Source organism: Neolamprologus multifasciatus, chromosome 8 (genome assembly GCF_963576455.1).
Source record: "Neolamprologus multifasciatus chromosome 8, fNeoMul1.2, whole genome shotgun sequence".
Taxonomy (NCBI): Eukaryota; Metazoa; Chordata; class Actinopteri; order Cichliformes; family Cichlidae; genus Neolamprologus; species Neolamprologus multifasciatus.
In genome coordinates, this window is record NC_140446.1 from 22,965,011 (window position 1) to 22,987,574 (window position 22,564).

The following is a 22,564-nucleotide window of genomic DNA, read 5'->3' on the forward strand; positions in this document are numbered from 1 at the left end:
ATGTTGTTCTAACAATTCCACTTACTGTTTCCTGCTTCTTCCTGCCATGTGAAGGGCAGTGAGGAGCTCGGGTATCGTTCCACTGTTGTTTGACTGAAGGTGAACCGCCTGGCTACCGAGCGCATGTGTGTACTGCAGCTGCGGTAAGCCCACGAGTCGCAGTGAGGGGTTTTGGTGGAGATGTGGCACCAAGGTGTGATTGATCCACAGCTCTGTGTCAAACCAGCTGCAAGAAGAAAGAGTAGAATAAGCTGAACAGTTGCACTCCGGAGGCAACACAAACACTGTTTCATGCAGTCCACCAAACGTGTATTGACACATAACTGAAAGTAGTCCCCAGTAAAATTACCAGGCAGTAAATTTAAAGTGAGCAGTTATGGACTTACATAATATATTGGGTACCGTGTCCTTGTATTGTGCTGCTGTCCTTTGTTTCTATATATAGGCGTATGTCGGTGTGCATGTGTAGGGGTGCGGCTGTGTCGGGCACCTTTAGGCCTGGTGGGTGTGGCCCTGCCAACTGGATCATCACACACACCTGGAGCTGACCTAACGTCGTCGGGGAGCTACATAGCAGTGTGGCTGAGAGCTCCACGATGCAGGATTGTTATGCGTGACTAGCTGTTAGTTTTCCAGCAAGCCAGTAAGTGCTAGTCTGCTGCGATTCTAGAGTTTTCTGAAGGCTGCCTTTGTGTGTGTTTACCAGGAGGATTTGCGGGAATGAGGAAGCAGCCGGTGGATGGTACACAGGGAGCAGAGACACGAAAGGGAGACACGGAACGGGAGTCGGGGACACACAGGGATTTATTGGGTGTCTTTATTTTCTGCACTGTAAATAAAAACACACCAGAGTCCTGCATTTGGGTCCTCCTTTCCCTCATCCCCACGGGCTGCCAGCGCAGCCGTGACACTAATAGAATAGAATAGAAAAGCCCTTTATTGTCATTGTACACGTACATCAAAATTGTGACTAAAACTAAATTAAAACTAAAGCAAGACTTGAAAAATCATTTTAGATAACTGGAAAAAACCTGGAATTTAAAAAAAAAATTAAATGAACTGAAACAATAGCAATGGAAATGTTATTTTGTATATAATCCTTTTTTTTCTTTGTTCTTTTTAAATGTACTTAAAATAAGTAAAAACAACTGCACAATGCAGACTTTTATGATTGGCCTTTTTAAAACCATTTCAATATCTAATACTTTTAATTTGTGTATTCTTTTTTTAAAACAATAAACAAACAAAACTATTTTAAAAAGTTTTTGATCATAAATTTATTTTGTTTTTACAAATAAAACATATTCAGGAAAATCGTTCATTGTATTCCAGTTGTTATTTTTTTAAATGGTTGTAACAAGGACTTGGAGTTAAGTGCTTAATTTTGGTTGTTTTATACAACAGTAATCCTATGCCATTTTAAATCTTGTCTTTTTTAAAATATGTCACTATTTAAAAAAAACTAATTGCATTTTAAAAAAAAATCAGATTTGGCGAATTTACGCACATAAAAAACCCCAAAATCATTTAATTTCATTACAAGTGATTTCCCCAGCAATCACTGTTGAAACAACGTTGTTCTGTTTCCACTGAAAAATGAAAAAGCTGCTCCACGGTTAGGATAGCTAAAGAAAACACAAATGCACACACTTGTTGTTTGCTATGTCATGTATAGATACCAAGAAAAAATGTAATTACTTATTTGGGGGGACCCAGAAGGTCAAAGTTCACTACAATCAGCTATTATCATGTCTGATATAAACAACATAAATCTGACACAGTTCTTTCAGCGAGTTGGGACCAGAATTGCAAACACGTTACTCTTGTGCAAACTTGCATAAAAAAGTGCAGTTACAAAAGTGCATATAAATGGTGGAAACACAGAGATTTCTTTTCTTAAGCCACAAATAACAGGGGATTTAAATCAAGCATGCAAACAGATTTTCTAATGTGTAAAATGCACAATTTACTGCTGATTGTGGCAATAATCAATGCCACAAAGAAACTACTTCTTTTGTTTTGCTTGTTATTCAAATGAACTGTTTAGAAAAACAGCACCAATTTTGTATTTCACCTGTAAAACTGACCACATTTATTAGCGCTATTTGGGGATTGCCCTCACATGCTATTTTGCCCTCTTAAGTAAATCTGCCCCTCTGTCGATTAGCTCAGCAATCATTAAACATCTAAATGTTTTCTGACCTTTTGAATTTAAAGAACTCGAGATTTGTCCCCACATTTTACACTGTGTGGCTACAGTGTGCTGTGTGTGTGTGGCATTTGGCGTCACCCTTACTCTTTGAGTGAGGTGAGGTTGGGAAACCCCAAGGGTGACGCGTGAAGACGTCGTTTGATGGTGGAGCGCAGAAGCCTGGCCTGTCTCTGCTCAGTTGCATCCTGGTAGTTCACCATCAGCACCAGCAACAGAAATAACAGCTGCCACACACACTGCTGCAAAAAAAAGAAAAAAAGTGTGACGTCTGGGAAGAAAAATTCCCAGACAGAAATAAATCTTAAATATTCTCTCCTCACCCTCATAATTGACTGCAGTGCTCGGACTTTGCGAGCCTCCTCTTTCGCCTGCAGCAGGCCGTAGCCGCATGGCGGTCGGACCTTCCCGCTCTGCTCTCCAAACGGCCTCACCACAGTGGCCTCCTGAGCCAGCTGCTCCTCCACCTCTGGATCCACAGGTCTCCACAGGACTGTGTAGATCAAGGCCAGCACGCACACCTGAAAAACAGGTGTCAAGAGAGGTTGGATGGAGAGAGATTGAAGTCCTTGCCCCAACGTCCTGTCAGGACATCTGAGAGAGGGTAGAAAGTCTGAACATCCACCCTTATGTGTTAACAATGAGTGCTAAAACAGAGCTTTTTCCTGTTTGCTAACAGTACATCACCTTTATTCATAATCAAAGAGATAATCAAAGGACAAGTCTGATTAGACTGAAATGACTGTTGGAACGTCTGCCAAAACCCTGAGAAGTGAACAAACTGGACCACATGCTTGACTCACCTTGAGAGGTTCCAGCAGCAGAGCAGAGGTGAGAAAGGCAGAAAGAGCTGATACCAGCCACATGAGTACTACTGTCCTGGAGAAGCAGCTTCCATAGAGTCCCATCACAGCCAGACACGCTCCAAGCAGCAAAGCGAGCAGAGGATAAATGACACGCAGCGCCCAGCGAGGAAGTAGCCTGCCTGGCTGACTCCGAGCAACACCTGTTCAAATAAAATCTCCAAATGTGAATAAAAACTCTAAATAGGATGTTTTTTGTCTCATAGTCTAACAAAAAGATTCCAAACCAGGGTTAACTGTAAAAGGACTCATAGAAATAGTGCTGACTACCTCAGTTTCTTATATTCAGCTTCTCCCCAATACAGTGCTTTGTGATAGAGAAGGCCTTAAACGTATATATAGTTAGCTAAAATGATAATTGTGAATTGTATTTGTATATGTAGTATGGGCGACTGATTGCAGATATGGATCTGCCCTATGAACCTGCTCCATTACTGGGCTGTTGCATTAGGAATTAGGTGCCCACACAGATCTGTTTCCCATTCTTAAACCATCCCAAAACACTTTATTGAAACAGTATCCACTCATTGAAGGAGTACTGGAGTACATCTGACAATACATTTGTGGGTACAATTAACAAGAAAAACCTTTTATGGTACCTATGCGTGTTGTGTAGAAGGAACATGTGGAGTCAGGAGAAGTGCTTGGCAGGAAGGTGCTTGCCATCGAGTCTACAGATGGACACTCATAGAGTCCAGTGCCATACTGGGAGTTATCCTCACTGTGCTCTGACCAACTGCTGCAGGAGGTGCTCCGCCTAAAAATAAATAAATAAATAAATGAAAGTTGAAGTGATACAGAATGTTACCTGTCAATAAAGAACGTCATAAAAAGAAATCTTTATTTTCCTTACATGGTTGAGACTGAGGATGTTGTTCTTGGAGAATCCCGCCCACTGTCTGAGTTGCTGTTTTTAGCATCTGCTGTGTCGTCTGCTGCTTCAATAGACATGAGTAAATCCTCCTCTGGTACCAAACACAAGAATACAGAATCAGACGTTATTCAGAAAACTTGGTGTTCCTAGAACAGATTTGGAATCATTTTACTTTAAAGAAAGTCGGCAAGAAACAGCAAGAAGCAAAGTGCTGGAGACCATTCACGTCAATAGCAGAAATTAATTACGCTTTAACAGTTTCTTACCGGAAAGAGTAAGAAGTGTTGTCAGATTGTTGCTGTGAACTTGGACTCGATTGGAGTTCATATCTGGGGATTTGTGCGGTGTCAAGTGAAGCTGCATCAAGGCCTTTTTCCGCTTTAGCTGACGAGCAGATGAAGCCTTGCAGGGGTCAGGGGCTAAGGTTGGCGTGGAGGGGCTTGAACCCACTGGTAGACTGAGTAGGCTGTCACATGATGGCCACGCTACGATGCCATCTTCTTGATGTGCTTCGTACTTCTTGGGCGCCAAACCAGAGGCAGCCCAGAAGTCCAGGATGCTGGAGTCTAAGGCCTTACTCTCCGGCAACTGGAGAAAGATAGAATAACAACTGGAGTTATTCTCAGAAAGAGACAGGAGTAAAATAACAAGTATACTGTGTATGTGCATGTCCTTACGGATGAAGGACTGTCAGTGACTCGGCCAGAGGAATCTGGCAAAGACAGAAAAATAGGGCAGGAGAACTCCGATTGGCCAAGGAATACGTCCATCTCCACAGAGTGACAAACAGGAGAGGGAGGGACTGACATGTCCACGGTTACCTGAGTCAAACATACACCTGCAGCGTTAACATTTCTGAGTGTACTCTCACACAAGTGCCCAGATAGCAAGTAGGTCTGGCCTGGATCTGGTATCAAGCCGGCACTGCTGGCTGACTGGTGTCATGGCAGGGTGTATGTCAACCAGATGTGGACCAGGTCTGGCAATGATGGCACTATTTATGTTCCTATTTATGTTCTATTTATGTATTTTAGTTAGAAGACCCAAATGCCATGTTGCAATACTATACTGGTATGGTAGCCAACGTTTCAAATGCAGGTTTGACAGGTTTGTGAATTTACACTTTATCCAAAACCTAGTGAGGGTTTACTCATTTTTGCCAGTGGGTGACTGTAGCTCAGGTGGTAGAGCAGGCCACCTATTGATTGGAAGGTTAGTGGTTCAATCCCTGGCTCCTCCAGTGTGCATGTTATAAGTGTGAATGTGTATGAATGTAGTTAGTAAGCACTCAGCTAAGAGAAAGTGTGTGAATGTGGGATGTTGTATAGAGCACTTTGAGTAATCTGGGAGAGTAGAAAAGCATTATGTAAGAATCAGTCCATTCACTGTCTGAACAGAGTTTTGTCATGTTACTTTTGCACTATCATGTTCCAGCACATGTTGGTATTACATGGCTTGATTAAGGTACACATTATGCTGACATCTGGGGCCAGAGCTGAAACTGTTATAGGCCAGCACAGGGCCAGCAGTGTGTCTACAACTGGCCCATGGCTGCACACAACTTACACATGGCCCACATACCGCAAAGAATGATGGCCCTTTGGTGGCCCAGATCTGGTTTGCCAGATGTGGCCCACACATGGGCCAGCACAGGACCACCAGTGTGTCTGAAACTGGCCTTGTGCTGGCCCATGTGTGGGCCACATCTGGCAAACCAGCACATTGTGTGGGCCAGATCCGGGCCATACCGATTTTGCTATGTGGGTGAGAGTGTTTAACAAACAATGCATGGACGCACAGCTGACACAACCTCTAATCAGCAACTCTCTGATGGCATAAGTATTCTGTCTAATGTTGTAAAATTAATGCATTGATCTTCAAGTTACTTTAAATAGGTTCACTAGTAAAAATAAATAAATAAATAAAAAGTTGATACTGTTTTTAATTACCCGACTGTGAGCTTTTCTAAACAGGAAGCAGAGGAAACACTGGAGAGGAAACACCAGCACAGCAACAGTCATCCCCACAGCAACCGTCTCCACGTTGGCCAGCAGATGGGCTGAAATGGGTCCACTTGAGTATAAGGGACACATATCAATTTGATCAATAATCTACTTGCTTATATCTGGAATTATTAGATCTTCGAGTATTGACCTAGAAGAGTACTCTCAGTCACTTCACCTGTGCCCCACAGTGCCAACAGCTCCATACCACAGAGCCCCCAGTGCCAGGTAGAGATGCAGCATAAGGGCACCGCAAGTAACTCTCTGTCCCCTCGTGAAACAGCTGTGAGGGGGGCGTTCCAACAGGGATAGCCACAGGTGGCGGTCGACCATGCCAAATATCAGCTGGGAGGTGAACACCCTTTTAAATAGAGTGAGCTCCTCTGGACCTTTGGGGACAAATGGAACGGTTCAAAGACAATGAAAGAAAAAGATTTCAGTTTACAGGAAGAGAAAGCACACAAAGTGGAACTTTGATAGGTCTGCTTAAGAAATGGTCTTAGTGCTTTTCCATTTAAACAGTTGAGTTCAGAGTAACATCTGTAACCTTACAAGAGGCAAGTACGTCCTTCTCCACTGTGCTGTTCGTCTCATTGTCAACAGAGAGCCAATCGTCTAGCAGGAAGAAGAACATGTGGTCTGTCTGAGGGTCCCACACCACCACATGTTGCACATACCATGATGGGTCCAAACCTGTAATTACATGCATGTGAACACACACACACACACACACACAAACACACAAACACACGCGCGCGCGTGCAGACATGTCTTAAACACTTACTGTTACTAATTAATCACACATTTCATTCTAGTTAATCCCTATACTTACACTTTAAATACAGGAACACTTTATTGAACATGGTGTTTTGTGTCTGTCCACAGAGGCAAGTATGGACTCTACCATGCAAAGAAAAGGTAGCACTTAATAAAACAGCCCATGACATAGGGTGTAATTTCCCCAAACTTTACTGTGTATTTCTGATACAATTTATCCAAAATTAAGTTGTCATTTTAATTAGCTTAAAATATTTGCCAGGAAGTATACAAGAATTTTTAAAGGAAACCTTTGAATATTTTAAAAAAGGAGACACAAATCATATTGTAAATAAATACGTTAGTAGTTCCCTTTTTCTCTTGCCTTACATTTTAACCACACAATAATTTTAAGGACGCAGGTTGTAATGCTGAGTGGACTAAGTGCTGCATCCTAAACCATAATTACACAATAATTTAAGCTGTGTGAGCAATATTATAAAGTGAACTAACCAGCCCACGACTGCAGAGTTGTAGCTCAAATTTAAATTAAATTAAATTTACTTTATAGGCTGTATTATAAAGTTCTTCCAATTAAAAAAGGGAAATTTTTTTTGCTCCCGAGACCCCGGTGCCCAAGCTCAGATGGAAAACTGTCCAATAAAATATTTTTTTTCCTTTTGCTAATCGTGTACACTGACTATTAAAGAAGGGGACAATTTATTATTTATTTCTTTATGAGAGCGCAATTAAAAACTCAGCATCTGTGGTGGCATGAGGGTGCATTGGTGTACATGGCATTAATGAGTAACTCTAACATCTTTGAAGGCACCATTATTCATGAATAATATATATACCGTTTTGGGGCACCATATGTTGTCATGCGGACATTAAAGGCAATGCCAAACCATGCTGAGAATGTATAGTTCTGGAGCAAGAGTTGGGTGCTCAGCTTTCACACCTGTAACTCACACCTGTCACCCAGTAAAAAATTTGGACATTATGACTAAAAACAGGAGAAAAGAGGCCGTAAACTGTTAAGCAACATCTCCCCTGAGTTCCCAAATGCTAACAGAGGGGTGTTAAAGGAAAATGTGATCACATGTTCAAAGTGACCGCGTGTAAAACACAACAAAATAAAACACAAAACAAAAGAAATATCATTCTTACATTTGATTTGTTTGCTATTTTGAAAATCATTAAAGGTAGACTAGATGGCCTGGTGCTTGATTTTGTACACCTGAGGGAACAGAACTGGAAATAACTGAAGAGGTCTGGTCCAGTAATTGTGACCACATAATGTACCTGTGTTATCATGCCAGATGCGAATTTTCCAGACTTCTCCCATGTTGTCATCTGTCTCCACATGAAACTGGTCCAGGCTGCCACGCTGGAAAGCTCCATCCCTCTGCAGATGGTGCGAGCCGCTCTTTTTCAGACCATACAAACTAATGCCAACGTGTGCCGTAGTTCCTGAAGGGTAGCACCACAGAAACGATCACTTTCCATTTAATTTTAAAGCATTCAAACAGTATAATTCAGCCATTACATATAATGTTTGGCTTTTCATTTTCTGTCTCTTTAATGTCTTGTCTTTGGCTGACCTGCCCCGGGCCTCCAGCCAGTCTTTACCAGCACTCTGTAGTGGTACAGCCCGGGTCGCCCACACAGTGGTACCTGACTCAGTCTCAGGCTGTCTAAGTGGTCCAGTTTGTGGGCAATGAGCCCCACCAGCAGATGAATCAAAACCAGGGCAGCACAGATAATCCCTACCACCATGTTCCTCATGGGTTCTCCTGACTGCAGATTTGAATAGGGGAAGAAGGAAAAGAGCAAAAATCATGCATTTATTTTATTTTAAAATATCTACATCTGCTGGAATCATCTGTGTTCTAACGTACAGGTGGTAGCAAAACAACAGCCCCTGGATGAACAAACAAACTGGCCCCAAACATGGTGAGGTGCTGGGTGAGACATAGCGCTGTGTGGAGTGTGCTGCCCTCCAGTGGTTGAAGACCTTCCCGGCTCCAACGCCTCTCCTTCACATTGTAGTACTGGCACAGAGAGCTGAACACGCACACCGACACATTGACTGGACCGCCGTCAACCAGAGATGAACTCAGGTTGACAGAAAGAGGCGTATCTGTCCCATTCAGACTGTTGTAGAGGAAAATTAATTCATGTGAAGGTCATCTTTATTCATCAAAATGAGCAATTAGAGCAGTTAGTTGCAGAAGAGAGCCGTGACTCACAGGGGAGACAGAAAAATGGTTTCTTCCGAGGAGCTGGCCAGATGAGAGAGTGTAAGAGCCCACTCTCTCATCAGGGAATCCTGGGATGCATTAGTCCTCGGCACTGCAGAGCTTGCTTCAATCTTGACATGTCCTACAGGCAGTGGAGTTGCTCCTAGTGGTGGATAAAAGCAGTTTAAAAGCAGTAATTTTATTAATAATAGCACAAACATATATTGCAGGTTTAATAAATAATTATGTACAAGAGGCACTACATGGTTGGTCCTGAAAGATACCTCCTATCCTGAAATGTGTACACACATGTTATTAGTACATTTATTAATGAAAATGCATTCATACTTTTTAAGTATAGTAGTCATTGCATTGTTCGGGACTGACATAAGTAACAGCAACACACTGATTATTTTTAAACAGTATTATTTTATTTATCTAAAAAGATAAAAAGCTATTCCCTGACTGTGATGTTTGCCCCCTGAGGTAGTCACTATGGACTGTAATAAACTGACTAGAAACTAGAATCATGCACAACAAACGTACAGTGCTATTCTTTCTTTTTTTGTTTTGCATATTTGTCACACTTCAATGTTTCCAACAAATTTTAGCATTAGACAAAGATTACCTGTAAAAATACAAAATAGATGGTTTTTTTAAAACTTTGTAAATCTACCTTGCCCTATTTGAAAAAGTGGTATGATGTGAGACATTATTCAGAAATGGAAGAAACTTTGAATAGTGGTGAATGTTCTCAGGAGTGGCCGATCTACTAAAATTAGTTCTAGAGCACATCACTGACTCATCCAGCAAATCTTGCTGAATTAAAATAATTCTGCAAGGAAGAGTGGGTCAAAATTGCTCCACATCGATGTAAAAGACTCACTGCCAGTTATTTCAAATACTTGATTGCACTTGCTGCCAAGTATAATTAGTTTTAGAGTGCAATTATAACCAGAACCAGGTTTGGATAACTTCTTTCTCTTAATAAATGATATCATTATTTACTAAAGTAAAGACATAATTTAAATCTTTGTCTAATATTATGATTTGGCTTCTTATATGAAATGTACAGGTTTGATAAAATGTGTAATGTGTAAAAAATATTGTGTAAGAACGGGGGCAAATATATATTTTTATAGCACAGTAGCTTTGGGTCTGAAAAGCTCTAAACCTGTATATTATTTAGCAGCCACCAGGAGGCTGCAAAAAAGTTTTGGTCCGTTTGAAGTATATAAGAAAATTCCCTTGGCGTTGTATTCATTTTGGGTTATATAAATAAAATATTTAATCCATTTTATAAATTTAGGTCGTAGTGCCAGAAAGAATGACTATCCTGGCTAGGCTGATTCCCACATAGCAAAATTGGTATGGCCCGGATCTGTCCCACCCAATGTGCTTACACATGGCCCACATACTGCAAAGCATGACGGCCCTTTGGTGGCTCAGATCTGGTTTGCCAGAGGTGGCCCACACATGGGCCAGCACAAGGCCAGTTTCAGACACACTGGTGGTCCTGTGCTGGCCCACCCTAACCCCTAACCCCTAACCCCTAACCCTAAGGATCTAGTTCTTAAATAAATTTATTTAGTTCTTAAATAGATCTATTTAGTTCTTAAATAGATATCTATTTAGTTCTTAAATAGATATCTATTTAAGAACTAAATAGATATTAACCAGCAGTGCCGGCTTGATACCAGATCCAGGCCAGACCTGCTTGCTATGTGGGTTGGCTAAGGTTTGTGATAGTTAGCTAATAAGTGTATGATTTTTGCACTGAGATCCTGGCTACTAGCTCGGCACATCTGGTTTCAAAACACAAGAACAGTGATGATGACATTGCTCATCTCAAGGCTTCAGACTAGAGCACCTATTCACACCTATTTTTCCTGGTGTAAAAACATAAATACATCCTGGTAATCAAGATAGCTAGTTAGCGCAAGCATTAGCTGATAGCTCCCCAGCTCACTCTTCTTTACCTGGTAAATTTATTTATTTATAAACAACAGTCCATGAATATTTTATGAAAAGAAGAGGTTAATGTCTTTAAAATCTATGTCAGACCTAAAAAAACACACAATGTTCTAAACTCAACATGAACTTTTGTAACTGTGTTTGCAAGAAAACCCCACAGAGCTCCATTAAGTATCAGGCTATAAAAGCAATGAGCTGTGATATGCTAAAGGACCCCATAGAGTTTAGGAACTGTGCATTGACTTAATAAGAGCCTTTAAACTAAGAAATAGTAGCTTTTGTGTTCATATTTGTAAGGGGTATTTAGCTAAAAATCCTACACTCATGAAAACAGAAACAGGAAACAAATCTGGAGCAGGACAGACCCAGAGTAAGAAAAAATAAAGAAACTGTACCTGGAGCCAAGGTGAACTTGAAGGCAATATATAAACCTGCATTTTCATCCAGGCTATCTGGAACTTTTACTGTGAAGTTCAGCTGTCCTTTAGTCGGTAGTGTTACAGTAAGACATGTCCCATTCCCATCTTCACCTACTCTCTCATTTCCATGATCCAAGGAGTACTTATTTGGCAGGGTGACCTGAATGGCTTGTTCAGGGTCCAAACCCACAATGGGTATGGGCTGACCCTGAGGAGTGCTGAGCTCCATGGCCACAAGAGTGGTGGAAATTGGAGGATTGGCTCCTTCCAGTAAAGCGTTGTTATCTAGTAGTTTATCCAAACCAAACAACACCTGCACCACCTCAGACTCTGTATTCTCCAGATGAGCTATCAGGGAGGAGGGCATAGTAAACTGACAATGATGAGAAGCCTTAGATTTGTCAGGAAATGATGACTGTCTCGTGATCTGGTTTGACTGGCAGAGGAGATCAGAAGGGTCTCCTTGGAAACCCACTGAGGTGATATAGTTGGTGGACAGCAAAAAAGGCACCTCGCCAGAAACATATGAACGCATCAGTGTGCGCATTAGAGCTCCAGCATGACTCAGTGCTGACAGGGAGATTACTGATGCTCCCTGCAGAGTTCCCGAGTAGGCTGGGTAAAAACCACTGGATGATTCAGACGCGGCTGCCAGAGTACTACCTGGAAACACATAAAAATATGGTAAATTTCATGTCAGTACATGACTATTTCATGCGGGAGAAGGTGGTTGGCCAGCACCTATAACATTAAGGATGTTTCTTCCTGTATCTGCAGCTGACAAAACAGCAGGATCCGTCTCTTTTTCTATTACATGGATCATCTTCCCCACAGTTTCCAAAACTTTCTTCTGAAAGGTTTCACGTACCAACTCACTGGGAACAGCCTGGAATAAAGAAAACATGCAATGTCAATGCAAGCAAAAAGAAAAAGAAGACGACTATGCTTTTGTTGGGATTAAATAATTTGCAGTGCCTCAATAATGCTATGCTTTTTAATAATAAGTGTTATAAAGTTATATAGTGTAGTATTAAATGGACACAGCCCTGAAAAATAAAGGCATTAGACCATGTGTCCTTGGGGAGTAGAAAGCTGTAGACTCTCACTCACGCTTGGCTGGGAAAATGTAGATAAGAGGGGACCATCTCTAGTGGAAAGTTACTGAGACACTGTTGTCTAGACTAGAATGAGAGAGCTTCTGTAATAAAACTGTCAGGGGCAAACCACCAACGTGTCATGCAGGACGCATCTCCCTTCTAGAAGTAATACAGTGTTAAATGGTCTACTGAGCAGTGTTTTGTCTTCCATCGGATGCCTCTGAGGAATCAGTGTTGATATTTACACTTCACATAGTACATAATGTAATTACAATTAGTTTGAGCCGCAACATAAAAGTCATGCTCTTGTTACTAAATCTATAATTATAATCCAGTAATATAATGTAAAAGGCTGAATTTCTGCATAATAAGTAGGTACGTATTTTTTTTTTTTTTTTTTTGCATTGTAGTATTGCTACTTTTGTCATGAACCCCCCACAGCAAGATACCGAAGCCCAAAGTTGCTCCATTTCACGTCTGTGAGCTAAATTAAGCTTGCAGTGGGGGAGTGGTACTGACCTTTTCCTTCAATTCTCTACCAGAAAGCCAAGTAAATTTTTCCGAAATGTCAAACTGTTGCTTCTTCCCCTCAAGCTCACAGTTATTGTCTGGGTTCCTTACCACAGACTGCGACAGTGTCGCACTGATCTGATCAACATCTAGTAAGGTGGACACAGGGAGAGAGGCGAGAGCTTCTGTTACATTTCCGCGGATCTCCCTCCTATCCATGAGTTCCTCGGCAGTCCACTCAAAGTCCATCTGGTGAAAGGAGTGAAGTGCAGACTCAGGATTCAAAGTAACAAATAATAGTCAAGCTTTATTACAAAACTAGTAGCTACAGGCCAGAAAAGGAAATCAATAAGAGGCAATCCAAGTAAAATCGTTTTCCAAAAGGGAAACAATAGGACACAGGAATACAGAGATTTAATTTTCAAGAACATCGAAATACATAATGAGTGGCAGGGCAATCGGGATGTTGGGTACAAGAAGGCATCAAGACATGATGTAAAGACCATTCACCCAGGAGAGCTCAAAGCACCAGAGTCACATGATTGCCAAAGAAGAAAAGGAAATGAATGATCACTGAAACATGAATTAACTTGACAGAGGGAAAACACAGAAGGAAACACTGAGGGGACTTATAGAATTTTAATCTTATAATCTAAACTAAAACTCCAAAAAAAAATCTCAAGAAAAAATCTCTAATACCAAAATCCACAGAACTAAATCGAACTAAATCCATGAAAATCCACAGACCATGACACATGCACTGGAATATGAACATTTTACATTAACACACTACCTGATTGAGCTTGCTGGTGAGGGCAATGGAATACGGGATGATTTCTTGAGGGTTACCATGTTGGACCAAAGCCCACAGTTCAGTCTGGCTCTTGTTTCTGAGCCACTGACTGGCAGCTTCATTGACTGCAGGATTTTCCACTGTCAGTGTTCTTGGGAAAGCAGAAATGCAGGGCCACATCAGTTCAGTGCATTAAACTTTACAGACACTGGGCCTGAGGTGTATTATTCATAAAGAATTCTCTTAAATTTTAACTAACACGACTTCTCACCTGTTCAAAGCCACAGCCTTTGCCCCAGAATGGTTCTCTACAAGCAGAATGACTCTGATAACTGACACGGTTTCTCTTTGTCCAGGACTTCCCACTGGGACCAGCGTGCTGAACGTTGACTGTGTCCCCCTTGGGAGAAAAATTCAGACAATCCAAACTATAACTTTGTGTTATGAAAGGCTTAATTTTAAAGGAATACTAAGCCTGCATGTACTTGGATGTCTATTAATAACTGCAAGCTGAGGCCATTTACCTATAGAGTGTGAGCACAGGGCACACAGTGAGCTGACATAATGCCACCTGGAAGGTATAGATCAACTGAGAGACTCTGCTTTCATCATCTTGCCATCCTATCCCAGAGAGAGCAGATGTTAGACAGAGCCATAAACAACAACATACATTGAAGTCCAGCTGTGTGATTTTAAATTGTTTGATTAAATTTGTCAGCTGTGTTGAAAAGTGTGAAAAACAAACATTTACACTTTTGACCTGTCAAAGGAAAACATCAATGCAAATTAGATTGTGTAGCCCTGTCGTTTTATAACTTAGTGATACCTGAACAGTTGTAGGTGACCTTTGTCTCCAGTAGTTGTATGTCTGACTCTGGACTCAGATCACACAGGCCGCCATGTGGTGGATTGTTTGTTTGTATCATCAAGATGGCACTGCCCCGTTCCCCACTGTGAGGCTGGGCTACATCTAGGGCAAAGTAATAACTCTGTCCAGGCTGAAGGATGCCTGATCGCACCACCAAGCTGCGAGAATATTTCCCTTTAGTGGTGACCTCATCAAGGACGAGGGATGGACCACTTTGGTCATGAGCTCTCCATTTGTACTGTAGAAGACATGTTCATGAATCACAGTAATAACAAAATATATAGGCATATTTATATATTTCCCAATTTAAAAATAATCAGCCAGTCATTACTTTAATTTATCTACTAAAGATAATTAAATACAACCTCACGCAATATTTCTTTTGCATTTCATTTCACAATAATTACCTGTGCCTGGTCATCACATTGTCCACAATGTCCAGAAAGGATAACGGGGACGTTGTAACCGATGTGGTTAGCAGATGAGCGAACAGAACAGGATACACAATCTATAGTCACAGGAAGCAAGTGAGCGTCACTGACAGTTACCTGAAAGAAATAAGACATAAGACAAGGTTTGATGGTCATTCAGCCCAGTAGCTTCTTCCCTCAGTGACAAGTTCATCCATACCTGCTTAAATCTCCAAAATCATCTGATTGCAAGCAATATTCAACATAACTCCATACCGTTTGGTTAACAGAGGAAGGTCTCCTCCCTTCCTTGTGCACAGTAAGGGTGAAAATGTAGATTGTGCCAGGGTGTAGATGACTGCTTGGTATAGTCATCCTACTGCTGGTCCACCCGATGGGCTGCTTTACAAAAGGGGACTCTTTGGAGTTCTGCAAATTGTTATTATAGTTAGACACAGAATGAATGCAATGCAATAGAAATCTTAAACACCCAAAGCTGCCTACCACTGTCATGCAGCTCCAGTGATACTGAAGGGCATCTTCTACTCTTGGCTCAATATCAGGGTCATAAGAGTCAGACCCATCAAGGACAAGGTTGTTTAAGCTGGACCACCATCTGTGGGAGCCTCCCTTGATGAGAGCTACTAATGGTGAGTGGACCACTGTGATGTTAGTCTTCAGTTTGAGGAGGATGGGAGTTTCCTGGAATGAAAGTGTGAATACCAGGCAGTAGCTCCCTACATTAAGCACATGCTTTGGGATTGAGAGAAAAGGTGTTGCATCCTCCAGATTTTGGAGAAGGACTTTGTTTCCGGAAATATCAGTGTTGCCATAGGCACAGTCTGACTCGGTGAATACCTCCCACAGATAGAGAGTCTTGTAAGAAGAGCAATTAATATTCACACTTGCTTCAAAGAAACTTGTTCTAGACCTCAATATAGTAGCCTGGCTTTGGACCAGGGAGGCCTGTGGGCGGGAACATTGAAGATCCTCCACCTCTATGTGTAGCTGTGAGGACACATTGCTGACACTGTTGAAAACTGTGACCATAACTTTGTATTTGCCGGTGTTATAATAAGTGTGGTCAACAGCACTTGACTCTGTCACTAATAATTCCTTGGACTCTCCAAAGTCCCACACATATTTAATATTGCTTCCTTTGCCCACCCTTGCAGAAAATCGGATAGCATGTTCAACAAATATTTTCTTTGAATGACAGACGAGCTTTATTTTCCTAACAGGCCACTCGACTGTAGCAGTCAGGTTTACTGTCTGAGAGCATTGTCCATTGCTGGCTGACACACTAACAAACAATGAACTATTATCCAAGGGAGTAAAGATGACTTCTTTTCCCACGAGCCAAGTGGGCCTTGACCTTTCCAAGTGAAACATCCATGTGTAGTTGACTGGAAATCCACTTTGAACCTCTGCTTTGAATTGGGTTCCTTTCTGAGCTTCTAGAGTAGTAGAACAACAGTTTACAAGTTGCAAACCTTGAACTTGCTCAGTGATTAGAATGCTAGAGGACGCCTCTGCACTACTGACCTGGTTGAAAGCTTGAACTGTAACTATGTGTCTCCCGACTGGAAGACTTGATGTGGTGTATTGGCCCTCAAAAATATCATGACTTAGAGTCCAGTGTTTGTTTTGGAAAGTTATAAGAAAGCTTACATTGCTTCCTTTGGAGATTGTTGGAATAAATGTTACTTGTTCATTAGTACAGAAGGAGAACTTGCTATTGCCCAGCACAAGACCTTTGATTGCATCCTGGACTGTGACATCGTGTGAAACCATCTGCCAACTTATCTCATTGGAAACATTCAGATACACCTGGTAGGTGCCTGCATGCGAAAATCTGTAGTTAAATGTTTGACTGGTTGAGGTAAAAATGTTCTGTTTGGCAGTTTTAGCTTTCCAGTCCCAATGCAGATCATTACCCTTGTGAATAAACCCATGAAAGGAAAGAGTAGCACTTGCATTGACATAAAATGGATGTGTCTTGTTGTCAATTTGAAAGTCTACATCTTGGACTTCTTCCTGAACCAAAAACTGTTTGGTGTTGTTACTCTGGCTCACAGCGTTCCAAACTACAACTGTGACAAGATAAGAACCCAGACTTGGAAAAGTGTAAAGCAGAAAAGGTTCCTGTGTCTGAAGGGGTAAAAGGTTAGCATTCATACGCCAAAGGTATTGTAAGTCTGATCCGGTATCCACAAAAACAGAGATATTCACTACTTTCTTCCATGCCACAAAGTTTGACTGTACTGTTATGACTGCATTTTTTACACGTTCAACTACTACTAAAGAAACACTCTTGGTAACCTCACCCAACACATTGGAGGCTCTAAGCTGAACTGAAAGATTACCAGGTGTTCCAGGTAACAAATGAAAACGTTCTCCTTCACCTGCAATTTGTTGGGTTGTTTCACTCTGTCTGGCAAGCCAATGGAAAATGATGTTGGAGCCTTTGGTGACTGAAGTAGTAAACAACACTTCCTCATGAGTTGGTATATATTTATCATTTATCAGGCTTTGACATTCAATCTGAAGTCCCTCTATTCTTTCAAATGCCTCAATTAAAATATCTGCCTCTCTTTTACTCAATAGATTCTGTGCTATAGCGCTTACTCGATACACTCCTGGTCTCGGGAAAGCAAATCTAAACTCATGAGTTCCCTGACTGGTTAAAGATATGCCTTCTACTGTCCAAAAGTAGCTGGCACTGCTAATTCCAGCACTGCTAACTGCTGTGATGACAGTTTCCTCTCCTACCACAGAATAAGGCTGGCTGGTGTGAAGTGAAAGGTCTGAAACAGGGAGTAATACATTCAATGTGAGGGTTGTAGAGTCCCGGCTAACAGCGTTAAATGCTATTGCAGTGACTGTGAACTGACCCAACAAGGTAAAGACATGTGAGACGTTATGTTCCTGCTCCGCTGGTGACCCATCTCCAAAGTTCCACAGCACTGACACATTGGTGCCAGCACAACTGGCAATCCAAAATGATGCTACTGTATTGACAATCAGTGCATCACTTTGGCTATTGTGCCTAATAGAAAGTCCGCTCACTGGTTTTTGAATGGTAATGTTAACTTTGGCTGTTTTGCTGCTGACTTTGTTACTTGCTGTTACTGACACCTCTTCAACACCTTCATCTCCAAAGACAAAACACCTCTCAGAGTTTTCTGTTACAGCAGCAAGATCATAGGAGTTACTAAACCATTTGAACTGGTAACCCATCATCTGTTCAGGGGACACTAACACACCAAAGCATATTTGTTCACCAACTGCCACCACATTCTTTGAGCGTTGCATCACAACATTCGTTATCGGACTTTGAACACAGACACTCGTATTAAATGAGGTACGTGTGAAAGAACTAAACACAGTCAGGTTAACATGAAAAATACCATAGCTTGGAAATATATGCATGGCTGTGGACTGTCCTATCACTACAGTTACATTTGAGTCTTTAAACAGCCAATGGAAAGTCAGACTGGATACGTTTCCATTCACCAGAGCTGTAAACTGCGTGTCTTTTCCACTCATGATGCATTCTGTCGGGAGAACACCTCTAATAGTCAAAGCATAGACCTCAACAATGATAGACTGAAAAGCTTTGCTGACAGAATTACAGACAGTCACTTTTACTGTATAGTTCCCTGGAAACTTATAGATGTGTGAGATGGAACCATCTGTAAGATTCTCCTGCCGGGACCCATCACCAAAGTCAAAATCCCAGAGGAGGTCAGTACCAGTAGAAACCTCAGCTTTGAAATCTGTAGCAGAGCCAACTTCATTTGATCTGCTGCTGGAGACAGGTAATCCAGAGATTTTCTCAATAACTACCACCAAATGCCAGGCACTAATGGATGAAACTGTGTTATTAGCCAGTACTGTGATGTTGTATGCTCCTGCAGATCCAAACCTACGGCCAGTTCTAGCGTGGATGCTTTGGACAACTTTAGAACCATCTCCAAAGTCCCATGTGTAGAAGACAACAAAAGCGGAGGGTTCGGTGGAAGCTTCCAGATCGAAAGTCTGGTTGACAACAGGCACCAAAGTGGAAGAGGAAATGAAGAGGCTGATTAACAGAGGGCGGACATTTATCTTCATGGATGTTTCAGTGTTGTCATATTGATTGGAGACTTGAACGTGAAGTGTGTAGTCCTCTGGATTAAACACAGAAAATGAATTTTGCTTTATTGTACTGAATACTATAAGTGCATAGCAGTCAACCACAGTGTCATTTGTGGTACTTCCTACTAAAGATTTAAGGAAATTTCAAAAATATTATCCTTTCTAAAGTGGTTAAAAAATATGAATCTCCATTAAAAGAGAAACAAATGGTTTAAAATATCTACATATGATTCCGGGGTCCCTGCCAAAAAGGCAACAAAGAGAAAATTTAAAAGTTAAATTAAATTAACTAAAAGTTAATTTAATGTTTTCTTAACTGGCTGTTTAAAGCACCATTAAACTCATATTAATTACCTTTTTGGCCAGTGTGTGTTGGAGAAACTAATTGTAAACACAACACTGCTCTACTGCGAACACATAAAGTCAATATACTAAAGGAGTTTGCAATCATTTGCTTCATTACACATCAAGCAGACATATAGGAACATCAGTATTTAGCATCTGGTTTGGTTTTAACCAAAATGTGCAGCACTCCCAAATGCTCCAATATGTCCACCAGACTTTCTATCAGTGTTGATGCTTGGTAGGTAGAATATAGTTGGTTTAGTGGAGTTAGTTGCTAAAATCAGCTGCTTGGTAAAGGAATAGGAAGGTCTGATTAAAAGTGTCAGTGAACCAAAACATTAAAGACATGGGATGTAAAGTTAAAATAGTGAAAAATATTACAATAATCAGCAGTGTCAATAATTTAAGTCTTCTGTGTGTGTTTACCTGGGATCTGATAGCTGTAGTTTACCGAGTCCTGGACATACATTTGCTTCTCTCTTCTTGCCACATGTGCTTCCATGGCCTGACATGGAGCAGGCTGCGTGTGGATGACACTGCTACTGCCATCCCCAAAATCCCATCTAAGTGACAAGTTGCATGAAAAGCATACAAAAAGAGCTTTATGAGTGCATTTTCATTGTAAGACTTTCTTGTCAATAAAAAATTCAATAAAAGTCTTGGGAGAGATGGCTGCAGAAATCTTTACCTAAAGGTAACTGGAAGGGAGATATCAACTCTGACCCTCACAGTGTAGAGGTGAGTAACATCCACAGCTACAACCTCACTCACTGACAGGAACTCTGGGTCAGCTAGCAGCGTGATTTCATCTGCAGTCAGGAGGATTTGCTGGCTCTGCGAGCTCACTGGGTTGGACGCTGTCACCTACAGATAGTTCACTGATTACTAAAACTGTTTTTTCAATCCTTTTTTTTTTATTAACTGTAATCATGAAATTTCTATTTGTTATATTTGCCAAATAATATAAAACAACTAATATCTGAGCATAGTGCACATCACAAAGAGGAACAAAGCTTCTTCCTTTTTTTTCCTTTTCTTTTTATCTTACCAGCAACTTATACTCAGCAGGTTTCTTGAACATTACGCTGTAAGATCCCCCTTCATAGGCAAACTCTTTCAGGTCGTCAATCACCCATGAGAATTTTACTGAAGAGCCGCTCTCCACTGTGGCTGTAAATGACTACAAAATAAAACATTAAAAAATGTCATTACATTAAACTAAGGTAACTAACATTACTTTCATATCCATATTTAACTGTGATTGCAACTCTTACTGAAACACTAACTAAATCTAAAACAAAATAGTCATGGCCTCCAAATTAAGCTGGCTCAACCACAAGTGGGCCAGTCAACCACAAATATTTGATGGAGCTTTCCATACAGCTACTGCAATACAACTGATATGCAAGGTATAAAGAAGATGCACTAACACACTGTACTCCAGGTACAGAAGCACACTCACAGACACACCAAGAAACCCCATTAACTAGGTTAAGTTTAAGCAAGGGAATCAAGTCAGTCAGTGATGTGTCAGCCTGAAACACTGTGGTGATGAACAAAGCAATGTGACCAGTGCAGAGAGCTTTCAGCAGCTGATAGATTTAAATATGAATCTTTGGGCCTATCCATTGTGAGCTGAAATATCTTGGACTTGAAATATTACACCAATGATCCACTGGAATTGTAAATTAATGTAGATAAGAACCGTACTATACTTATCAACTTTATGTTACGTGTAAAGGTTCTTTAGGTATTCCTGCAATGTATTCTTGAAGTTATACTTGCAAATTTAATTTTTTGCTAAAAAACAAACAAAACCAAAAAAAATCTGACAAAAAACAAACCTCTGTAAAAGTTTTTAAGTTGCCAATTTGATTTCTCTGTAGTAAGAAATAAATAAATCTAAAATTGCCAGTGGCTGGAGTTATGTAGTATATTAGCTCTTTCCTGTGTTGGCCATCACACACACATGCAACCCTTATTTGGATAGACGGTTAAAATGATGGATGGATGGATGGATGGATGGATGGATGGATGGATGGATGGATGGATGGATGGATGGATGGATGGATGGATCATTATGAATTATCATCTGGGGACCATGTGTGTCCTCCAGAACTTGGATAACAATTCATCTAGTTGTTATTAATTTCTTTTGGTTGCATTCAAACTGGTATAACAATTAACATAAACTGCTATTTTGAGACTCACACAAGCTATTTCATTAAAATATATTGTTAAAATAAAATGTAAAATCTTTGTCACTGTTTCCTTTTTGGTGGTCTCACCTGCGATGTATCTACAAGCATCCTCAGGCATCCATGTGGCTCAACACTAAGCCCCGTCACAGGCTCGTAGCCACAAGCCTTCATGCTCAAACTCTGAAAACTTTGCACATCCATCACACTGATGTTCAGGATCTGAATTCCAGGTGATGATAAGACCAGAGTCGCAGATGAAAACCAGGTATCCTGGGATTGCTTCCTACAGCCAAGTGAAGACTGAAACATATTTTCAGGACAGGATGGAAGAAACGGAACTCCAGTCTGGAGCACCGGGGCTGACCATGAGCTGCTGGCTTTTTCTCCAAACAGGGCCTTGAGAATAATGACAGTTGGGACACTGATTTGGACATGAATCTGGTTCTTATCATCTGGGAGTGGGTGAATGACCTCAAGTTGGAATTTAGACCTAAGACTGGGATTAGGACCTGTAGTAAGGGGCCTAATACCACTGACAGTGGCTGTCTCTGTCTGAGTATAGTCAAAGATGTCTTCATGCTCCGTAGCTCTGTGAAGCGTGTCCACATAAAGCATCCTTAGATTACACACAACTCCATCCACCCACTTGCTTCCTTGGGGCAGTAAAGTAACTCCTTCCAACCAGCCTCCCCACTCCATCCCCCTGAAGGACAGGTAACTTTGGCTCCAGGGAGAGTTTTGAGAGGCTTCACTGTTTAGGCAATGTAGAAATGTTCCAGAGTCAAGAGTGTGCTGTATAGCCACAATATCATCAGGGTAAACCACGATGGCTCGCTCTAAGAGGGGCAGCTATTGAAAA

At 41.1% G+C, this 22,564-nt stretch overlaps 1 protein-coding gene across 1 annotated transcript in view; it reads right to left on the reverse strand.

Annotated features, from left to right (window-relative positions):
- Positions 1-22,564, reverse strand: part of pkd1b (polycystic kidney disease 1b) — a 37,766-nt gene that overhangs the window by 9,242 nt on the left and 5,960 nt on the right. Inside the window, exons 7-35 of the mRNA XM_085170409.1 lie at positions 21,793-22,554; positions 20,553-20,684; positions 20,193-20,368; positions 19,931-20,067; positions 15,524-19,191; positions 15,296-15,448; positions 15,017-15,157; positions 14,568-14,847; positions 14,266-14,362; positions 14,013-14,141; positions 13,742-13,892; positions 13,060-13,197; positions 12,083-12,227; positions 11,318-12,004; positions 8,958-9,111; positions 8,607-8,862; positions 8,310-8,505; positions 8,011-8,178; positions 6,502-6,642; positions 6,128-6,338; positions 5,896-6,019; positions 4,624-4,767; positions 4,213-4,534; positions 3,926-4,037; positions 3,672-3,829; positions 3,013-3,215; positions 2,533-2,730; positions 2,297-2,451; positions 26-226 (exon numbers count right to left, since the gene is read on the reverse strand). Of these exons, the coding sequence (XP_085026535.1) occupies positions 26-226; positions 2,297-2,451; positions 2,533-2,730; positions 3,013-3,215; positions 3,672-3,829; positions 3,926-4,037; positions 4,213-4,534; positions 4,624-4,767; positions 5,896-6,019; positions 6,128-6,338; positions 6,502-6,642; positions 8,011-8,178; positions 8,310-8,505; positions 8,607-8,862; positions 8,958-9,111; positions 11,318-12,004; positions 12,083-12,227; positions 13,060-13,197; positions 13,742-13,892; positions 14,013-14,141; positions 14,266-14,362; positions 14,568-14,847; positions 15,017-15,157; positions 15,296-15,448; positions 15,524-19,191; positions 19,931-20,067; positions 20,193-20,368; positions 20,553-20,684; positions 21,793-22,554 (9,539 nt within the window). The remainder of the gene's footprint in view (positions 1-25; positions 227-2,296; positions 2,452-2,532; positions 2,731-3,012; positions 3,216-3,671; positions 3,830-3,925; positions 4,038-4,212; positions 4,535-4,623; positions 4,768-5,895; positions 6,020-6,127; positions 6,339-6,501; positions 6,643-8,010; positions 8,179-8,309; positions 8,506-8,606; positions 8,863-8,957; positions 9,112-11,317; positions 12,005-12,082; positions 12,228-13,059; positions 13,198-13,741; positions 13,893-14,012; positions 14,142-14,265; positions 14,363-14,567; positions 14,848-15,016; positions 15,158-15,295; positions 15,449-15,523; positions 19,192-19,930; positions 20,068-20,192; positions 20,369-20,552; positions 20,685-21,792; positions 22,555-22,564) is intronic.